We start from the raw sequence: 9,525 nt of genomic DNA on the forward strand, positions 1-9,525 counted from the left end.
TCTACATCTCGTCTTGCGCTGTGCAGAATATCAGATCTCAGCAACGATTGGAGAAGTGTTTAACATCACCAGTAGGCTACCACATTCTTATGATATAGATTTTTTTTTCAGACGCGAAAAGTGACTGCAAGAGACAGGTTGGAATGTCTGACTGAAATACGGGACAAATTGTTTTTAATCTAAATTAGTGGTGTTTGAATTTGTTAATAAAATGCAGAACATAATTGTTTGGTTGTGGGATGTGGGAAGAGGGCCAAACTGCAGGACTGTCCCGCACAATCTGGGACTTGTAAGAGTTGGCCTGCTGACTGTTTAGAAGCAGTTAGCTAATGTTAGCATGGCTAACGTTCGCTATCAATGCTAAATAAGCCAGCTGGCTAACCAACAAGAAAGCAAGTCAAAGCAGATCCTCCACACAACAACCATCTCACCATCTCCTTCAATTTTAAATACTGTGGTTTGCATCTAAAAGTTTTAGATCAAGGGGAAACCTAGTTAACGTTAGCTGTTGTTGTCTGATAAAGATAGCAGCAGCCAGTAGCTAGTTAGTTAGCTTCACAACTAACGTTACCTAGCTGGCTAACGTTATTTATGTTGCTAACAACACAAATATTAGGAATATAATAATAAAGCAAAGGACATAAACGACTCATAATTGTGCATTAATCAGTGTGCATTTATTGATTTATTGATGTTATAGTAAAGTGCCCTAGTAGTTTTATTGTGCATTTCCAAATCCTGAATCCATCCATACGATTTGACTTAGTGCAGCCAGGCCCAGGAAGTCTGCCCCAGTGCCTCCACATGGGAACTAATTTGAATATCCAAGTGTATGCCAGTGTTGTTTCCGAAATGCCAAGCAGGGACACAGAGAAAATCTGCTTTTTAACATCCTTAATTATATATATTTTGTATTAGTAATCTATTTAATTCATATTGTAATTAATTGTAGGTAATATTTCATAACAAATCTGGAACACTGGACAGATACTTTAATAACTGAATCCTTTGTTCCTTGTCTTTGGATGTTTTCTTATACAGTTTATACCGTACATGTTGTGTATTGGTTCTCTATTCTGTATTTGGATAATTTACAATGTGTTCTGTATTCTGTGTAGATGGCCAGTGACAGCACAGAGACCAGTGAGGCTGGTGAGGAGGAGGAGGAACATGAAGGGGACAGTGACAACAAGGAACGCATGCCTTTCATCCAGTAGGCCCAGGTACGGTACCACAACTGGCCTGGACACCTCAAAGGAAGGAGGTGGAGCGGGGGATTAGTCCCATAACAGACGACTCCACGACCAGAACTACGCACCGTGAACTCAAACCGTTGTACAGTATGTGAGTGTATGTTTGTGTGCTTGTGTGTGGGTCTGTTGTCTTTTGTTATGTAAGATGTTTGAAAGACATTTGGAAACTCATAAGACACTGGTTGTCAAAGTTGCCCATCAGCTAAAGTGCCATTCACTATCCAGTATTATGATGAGCATTGTGTTGCTGACCAAATGATGTTAAGAGATGCTTAGACCTGTCTGCAGCCTCATCGTTGTTCATTGTGTTCTATGGCAACCTTAACAAGGGAACAAAGTAGGAACAGAGTGAATAAGGGGTTGATTATGTTGCTTTTAGGGAAAATATGAGAGTGAGTGATTGAGTGTTAAAGAGAACAGTAAGTGAGTGAGAGTGAACCAGGCACATAAGTGATTTTGAACATGCATGTACTCCTGTCTTGGTGGTTGAAACAAGAGGGAAACAAGGAGGGTGGGTGTTAGAGTAAACGTCTCCTCTAAGCTATATTCCCCTTTCTCTTTTACCGCTATTATGATGAAGCAGAAGTGAGATTCATTTCGGCTGCTTCATGAACACTAGTCACTCTGATCACCCCATTACCACTGAATACACAGCAAACCCAGAGCAGATTGGCCCTGGGCTATTTACCTCCACCTGCTGCAGTGGGTCTATCAAAATCACTCTCTGAGATCGTTTCTCACCCTCCTCTCTCAGGTTATCTTCAGCAGTGTGTGAGCTAGGAGAGAGTATTAGGAAATGCCACTGTAAATGCCTGCTACCATGTTTACCGACACATTAGGGATCCGACCTTCTGCGGTGTTGTTATGGGATCACCAGTGCCTTTGAGCTAGAAGGCTGCAGCAGTCTTGTAGAAGATTTCAGTATTTGAATTGTACCCATTCCACAAACACTACATTTCATGGTGGTTAGGCCAAAAGCCAGGCAGCATTCTGACTGTGTTTCCTACATTTCTGCAACTAATGAAAATTAGAAATATAACGTCAGCTTTTGGCCTCATCCATAGTCCACATTTCAGACAAACGATGCAGAGAGAAATGGCATGGTGGTCAGGTAATGATGATGATTAACCACACCCGTTTCTGTTTAGTCTGTGTTCTTTATGTGTGTGTAAGAAGTTGTGTTACCTTTACTGGCTGGTGCCTGTGTATAGTGTACAATGCCTCCCAAACAGAGTGCCAACGAGGGGGAGGACTAAAGCCACATTCACTTACAGATGAGCTGATGGGCCATCAAGAATGGAAGTACTATTGCTGTGGATACCACAGGACAGGAATTATTCATTTCAGATGTTAACATCTCATGTGAGATGGAGTATGACAACTGTATTATGCTACCAGTATTATCCATATGGAAAGTGTGAAATCAATCATCCAACGTACAAAGCTATTTATTCATTAAAATATGAAACTACCATTGATGGTACGGAGATGAAAGCTATTGAATCGCCTTGTTATAAACAGTAAATCTAGCTAAGGCAGCCGTGTTTCATATAACAGCAAGCTTACATATTACCTTCAGGAGTATTCCCAAACCAAAAATAAATGTACAGACACCGTATAAAACAGCATACAATTTCTTGTAACTTTGCAAGTGAATAGAAAATATGATCATTTTTTGTATGTACCCTACTATCTGTATGGGAAGAAACGGCCCAGTTATTACATGGCTGTAGAAGTGATTGGAAAGTAGCCAGCTGTGCTTCTCCATCCAAACCACCCACTAGTGAAGAAATCCAGTTTTACACATTTCATTGATCTTTCATTTGCCACTTACAACATTCGTATGATCGTTAATTAGCTAAGTCACATTAAATGTCACAACATTTTATTCAAATATTTTATTAGCTTTATCACAACATTGCACCTATTTCCTTTCATGATAGACTTGGCAATGATGCTGGAAATCAAGTATATTAATGAAGGAGAACAGTACTTCTAAATGTGAATGTGTCTTTGGGTTTTCCAGTTAGTCTAGGTATAGAGTGTAGAGTAACTTGCAGTGTGTATGTTTGTGTTTCCATGGGAGGTCATTATGATGAATAGTCAACTTGCCTTAAAAGTAAAAAAAGATAAACAAACTATGTAGGCGTGTTTAGTACTGTAGCTGGAGCCTGATTACAGACTTATATGAAGATATTGTTTAACTGTATTTGTTGGTATTAGTGTTTTTGTTATGTTATACTGTACGTAGTCCAGTTCTGTTTACATGAATAAATGTATCTGAAGAGCATTCTGGGAAAGCTGTGTGTTTTTCTTGGCCTGTGTCATCTGCAGGTTTTCTCCACTAGCCACCCTATGAAAGACTGCCTATAATGTCACACTCTCATAAGCTGGGGTATTTCTCCAAGAATGTACAGTATGAAAAATGATTTAAGCTTTAAATCCATGGTAATTTTCTCACTGTAAATTACTTGCCTGTTAACAATGGTAAATAGACTTTGACTATGGTTACTTTAAGTAGCTCTGCCGATTTCTTAGGTTCTTATCTAATTAAGTCATAAGGATTCAACATGAATTACTGATTTTCATCATTCCCAATCACTTTGAGTCTTGATATTCTCTTATCATCCCTTTCCCACTTATAGCAGTGGGGTATGTAACACCTTTATTATGCAATATAAATGAGGTTGGTCCTTTGCTATTTACTGGCAGGGCGGTGGCCTTTCACGATGTCACCACCACATCTTCCTATGAATCTTATAAATCAAATACAACTGTGATAACAAATGCTTGACCTTTTCTCAAGCTCCTATCCCCCCACGGTAATGTAAATCAAATGGGTGACCTTTGCCGATGTCCTATGTGCTATTTATAGGCACTATCATCTAAGCCTGCAGAATTTATCTCTCTGACTGGCATAAACATAATTTATGCCGAAGATCTTTTACTGTTTTTATGCTCCAATGCTGTAATATATTTGAAACATGGATTGCATCCTTTTAGCATTGTGTAGCTAAACCACTTTAACTATGTGGTCATATTGCACCTCTCAACAGCCCTAGAATATTATCTGGATGAGACCAGGGTTCCAGAGTATTGTTATGACATTGTGATTACTTTTCAATGTTGCTCTTCAGGTTTTGGGAATTAATTCATGCAAATGGTTTCACACAGACATCATATTTACTGTACCATTACACCTAATCAAATTTGAGAGGTATCTCTTCATTCATTTTTAAGTGAAGCCACGTGCCGCTTGGGCATCCCCGGCTCTCTCAATCAGACAGCAGAGTTTTTCTTAACACTGCACCTTTCTTCCATCTGATCTGTCTACTCTACAACATCACACGCTAAAAAGAACCTCTGCTGCACCAGAGCAGGGAGCTGGACTTCCTCAGCTCTATTAAGCTCCATGTTTTCCATGGTTACACAGCTGAATCTCTGTATTTTCAGCACATTTGAATGAGATATAATTAGAGTTGACAAGCAAAATGTCATCATCCTCATAATGTTTTGATGCATTGGGAGACCTATATGCATTTGGTCATACAAATAATTTTGGTGACATGGGGTATAAAATAACAAATCTCTTAGCCATCTATGGAGAGGCAACATTTCTTTTTCAGGGTTAATTTACTGTGGGTCAAATGTATGCATGCACAGGGGAGTGGTGGGAGGTCAGATACAGAAATTATCAGATGTTCTCATACAGAACTTTCTGTGCAGTGTTGCAGTCAATGAATTTACGGCTTGTTTGTGAAATGGATGGGGAAAACGGTAAATGAATTGCACCTTGTCCCAAGTAAATATTTATGAATGGGTAGAAACAGGGGCATCATTGTTGTCACCCCACCCATGGTATTTGAGTTCCCCCTGGCGTTTGAAGAAAAAAAAAAAAGTTACATAGTGTCAGCCAATGAGAGGTGAATCACTGCAGGAGCAAACAGTGAGCCTGTATATAGTGAACTGCCCACATTGCTTTGGGCTCCTGTGTCAATGTTAAAAGTTGTGCCCCTTTCTTTTGTCGGAATTTAGTGCAGACATGGCGTGTCTGGTTCTCCCCATCTTTTTGGTTTCTCTTACCTTGCTCCACCAGGGATATAGTCATCCATCTCGTACCAGGAAAGCAGTGCCAGCACCACAGAGAGGTAACACTCACCACACACACTACACTAAACTTCAGTGGCTCTACAATGTTTTTCTGTACATTTTCTCTCTGACATGCCTGCCTGCTTGTCTGTGTTTCTATGGAGATGCAGCGGCAGATGAGGATGATGTAAAGTCGCAGCTTGAGAAGCTGTGGCAGGAGGTGAACTCCCTGAAGGAGATCTCAGCTCTGCAGACAGGTATTGTGGGGTTGGCTGCTCTGTGTGCTCATACTGAGTGCTGATTTATGGCCAGGAACGATTCAAAGAGGGAATGCCTCTCATTGGGAAACTGCAGATTTAGCAGTTACTCTATGTTTCTTATGGGTTAAGCAGGTGTATACTGTATATACCTTTGGTACATGCACTATTGGAGAGAAAAAAATTGTGCTATCTGGAAAATAAAGGGTTATTCGGCTGTCCCCATAGGAAAACCCTTTGGAAAACCCTTTTTGGTTCCAGGTAGAACCTTTTTTGGGTTCCAGGTAGAACCCTTTTCAAAAAAGGTTCTCCTATGGATACAGTCGAAGAAACCTTTTGGAACCTTTTTTTCTAATAGTGTGGAATTGATGCAGAGAAATTATGATTGTATATTTATTATGGTAATTCACGCTAACCCCAGACGTCAGGGGTTAGCGTAATTTACTAATATGCTCAGTCACCAGTAGAGGGCAGGAGTACTCTTACCTTCAACCTCATGCCTCGCAGCAGCAATAATGATGTTGACAGAGCACTGAGTCATGTGCTGTGGAAGATAATGCAGTTGAATTTCTGGAGCACATTGCGAAATGTATGATGATGGATATAAAAGTATTATGATGAGACAGGTTCTTTATACAGGAAGGGTGGAAGAACAGAGTGTTACAGTCTCATATAGTATGCCTCTGTCTGAGTTCCTCCCACTGAAAGGGCTTATGTCTTATTTTGGGAACTTGTTTTAGGAAACATGGATACAGATGAAAACCTTTGCTTGGTCCTACTAGTCTTCATTATGCCTGATTGATATTCTATAGATTAGAAAATATCAGTGAGACATTATATACCAAAATATAATGTAAATATATATTTAGTATATATTTCAAATTCTTCAGTAATATTTGAGCATGGTAGGTAGGGTTATTGCCTGAGGAAGTTTGAAGGAGATAAATGTATTAAACTGCTTCCCTCTGCTTCCAGTTTGTCTTCGTGGCATCAAAGCTCACAGGAAGTGTTACCTGACCATCGAGGAACCCAAGCACTACCATGAGGCCAACGAACACTGTATCGCGTGGGGTGGAACACTTGCCACTCCACGTGACCTCAATGAAAACAATGACCTGAGGGACTATGCCAAGAGGAGTGCGCCAGGTACCAAGGAGTTCTGGATCGGTGTGACAGACATTGTGAAGGAGGGCCAGTATGTAGACGTCAACAGCATGCCCATCAGCTACTTCAACTGGGACAAGACCAAGAAGCAGCCCACAGGGACAAAGAGGGAGAGCTGTGTCGTGCTCTCACTGGCTGCACAGGGAAAATGGCATGATGAGGTCTGCCTTGGCAAGAAAAAGTACATTTGTGAATACCCCATTCCCTAACTTGTGTACCACCATGGACACCAGATGGTTGTTGACAACCTGATGATCATTTATGCTCGTCATTAAAAAATACATAGAAAACGGTTCCAGTGTGAGTCTCTCTTTCCCCTTCCCTGAGTTGTCTGTGTTATACTGCTAATCAAAATGTCCAATTTGCTTTAATTTAGGAGTTGGTGAATTTGTAGAGAAGTTGAAATTCTAGGTAAACAATGAACAATTCCCTTCTGTACTCCCACTTGCAATAATGATTGTTAATGTGTTCATTGTTTAATAGTTATTTTAAAATAACGAGTAGATAGGGCACACTGCTAGGCCTACCAAAATATGCCACTTGATGATTGGTACAGGATTAGACCTTACAGTAGATTCTATTCTAATCTGTGATATTGGCCATAACAGACAGACAGCCAGACATAAGTTACACCCATACATACATCCATACATAGGCCTACATACATACAGGTAACTGCCAAAATAAAGGAAACACCTAACATAAAGTCTCTTAATAGGGTGTTAGGCAACCACGAGTCAGGACAGCTTCAATGCACCTTGGAATAGATTCCACAAGTATCTGGAAGTCTATTGGAGGGATGCAACACCACTCTTCCACAGGAAATTCCATAATTTGGTGTTTTGTTGATGGTGGTGAAAAATGCTGTCTCAGGCGCCACTCAAGAATCTCCCATCAGTGTTCAATTGGGTTGAGATCTGGTGATTGAGACAACCCTGGAATATGGTTTTCGTCGTTTTAATGCTCATCAAACCATTCAGTGACCACTTGTGCCCGGTGGATGGGGCATTGTCATCCTATGGGGGCTTAGCCATGGCAGCCAAAATAATGGGCTGCCCAGCATTTTTATACATTACCCTAAGCATGATGGGGTGTTAATTGCTTAATTAACTCAGGAACCACATTAGTGTGGAAGCACCTGCTTTCAATATACTTTGTATCCCTCATTTACTCAAGTTCTTCCTTTATTTTTGTCAGTTACCTGTACATACATGCAGTGGTGGATTTAGGTAGTGTATAGCCTACATGGGCAGCACCGGGCACCCGCACCAAAAAAAGGTTGCCCTCAGGTCTCCCTACTTGAAGCCTGAAGTAGGGGGAGCGGGGGAATCTATCAAATAGCGCAACTCTAACTCTATACAGTAAAATCAGTCAGGGGGGCTGAAGGGGGCCCAGGCCCAGGGAGCCATACAAGCTAGAACAGCCACTGCATACATTCCCTACATACTTTTTATATATACATATATATGTATTTTTTTTATTAACAACAAATCAATACAGAAAGTACATAGGGTATCACAAGTATATATAAATAATATATCAAGGACAATTGGGCAAGGGGGTACAATATCACATTACACAAGGACCTTAAGGGGCATACATACACGTATAATTCTAACAGCTTTTTTGTTAGTAGAGTATTTAATTGTCTTAAAATATAGTTTTAAAAAATTGTAAGGTAAGAAAATGTAGTGTTTTGTTTGTAAATGTACATTTGTGAATATGAAATTTGTCCAAAAGAATAATGAAATGAATTACATAAAATTGTTTCAACTTATTTCTATCATAGGTAAAGAATCCAAGCAGTACATCTCTCCACAATAGTGTAAAATCTTCATTATAATCTACTGATGTTTTGCCAGTTTCCTTACATAAATACAATGCCAAAAAAGATGCAACACCGTTTCTGGGTGGTCATTACAAAAGGTAAGATTTAAGTTTATGTTTTTCTTAAAGTTCTTCATATAGTGGTTGGCAGGATAATATTTATGAATAATTTAAAGGAAACTTCCTTAATTTAGTTAACAAGTAGTTATGTGTGTGGCAACATCCACACTTTTTCCCAACAGATATGATCAATTATACCGTTCCAAACCGTTCTATAAGGTATAGATAGATACAACATCCTGCTGAAACAAGGATCGGTATCGCTCGGTTGTTGAATGGACCAAAAGAGAAATATATTTTTCCTACTGATGAGTCAACAGGGTTAATGGAAGGTAGGTTCTGAGGGTCAGGCCTTGACACGTACCTGAATAATAAAGCAACACCTGAGGGAATGGCATCTAAAACATTGCAAAATCTTTAGGTGTTTCAGGGATCTTGTAAAATGATAAAAATTCCTTATAACTAAGTTTAAAAAAAACTCTGCGATTACAAGTTGGCTCACCAATAGGATATTATTTCGGAACCAATATTCTAAAAACAAATAAGTATTGTAATGACCCGGCTGGGTCATTAAAGAGAAAAGAGACGGACTCCAGGTGTACAGGTCAGAACACAGGTTTATTCCTAAACTGGGCTATTGTTCAGGCCACAGCCCACGCCGCTAATGCCGAACGTACACAATTATACATGTCGAGTTAAGGTCACTCTCATAGGAACAGATCAAGGCCCGAACAGAAGAGAGAGATATGAGACACTCATCCCTCTTTATGCATTTCCAAATCCCGCGGGATTACCCATCATACCCCCCCAACCTTTCCATCTGTCCTGACATATTTAACCCCTGCTAGTAGCCATGAGAACCATAACACACCCAC

At 39.9% G+C, this 9,525-nt stretch overlaps 2 protein-coding genes across 2 annotated transcripts in view; both read left to right on the forward strand.

Annotated features, from left to right (window-relative positions):
* The window catches only part of vat1l (vesicle amine transport 1-like), a 32,255-nt gene extending 28,712 nt beyond the window's left edge, over window positions 1-3,543 (forward strand). Inside the window, exon 9 of the mRNA XM_055899448.1 lies at window positions 1,119-3,543. Coding sequence (XP_055755423.1) covers window positions 1,119-1,217 — 99 coding nt within the window. The 3' untranslated portion in view covers window positions 1,218-3,543. The remainder of the gene's footprint in view (window positions 1-1,118) is intronic.
* Window positions 3,544-5,247: 1,704 nt separating this feature from the next.
* On the forward strand, window positions 5,248-7,000 carry clec3a (C-type lectin domain family 3, member A). The gene is made up of 3 exons (XM_055900340.1): window positions 5,248-5,401; window positions 5,507-5,599; window positions 6,575-7,000. Exons 1-3 carry the CDS (start codon window positions 5,296-5,298, stop codon window positions 6,970-6,972), a joined length of 597 nt encoding a protein of 198 aa, XP_055756315.1. The 5' UTR covers window positions 5,248-5,295; the 3' UTR covers window positions 6,973-7,000.
* Window positions 7,001-9,525: the final 2,525 nt, after the last annotated feature.

Source organism: Salvelinus fontinalis, chromosome 35 (genome assembly GCF_029448725.1).
Source record: "Salvelinus fontinalis isolate EN_2023a chromosome 35, ASM2944872v1, whole genome shotgun sequence".
Classification (NCBI taxonomy): Eukaryota; Metazoa; Chordata; class Actinopteri; order Salmoniformes; family Salmonidae; genus Salvelinus; species Salvelinus fontinalis.

Bases quoted from the DNA above. Each gene is read 5' to 3' on its own strand.
- clec3a (XM_055900340.1), top strand. From the start codon at position 5,296: ATGGCGTGTCTGGTTCTCCCCATCTTTTTGGTTTCTCTTACCTTGCTC. The intron at 5,402-5,506 runs GTAACACTCACC...GTTTCTATGGAG, and splicing joins AGTGCCAGCACCACAGAGAG to ATGCAGCGGCAGATGAGGAT. The intron at 5,600-6,574 runs GTATTGTGGGGT...CTCTGCTTCCAG, and splicing joins GATCTCAGCTCTGCAGACAG to TTTGTCTTCGTGGCATCAAA.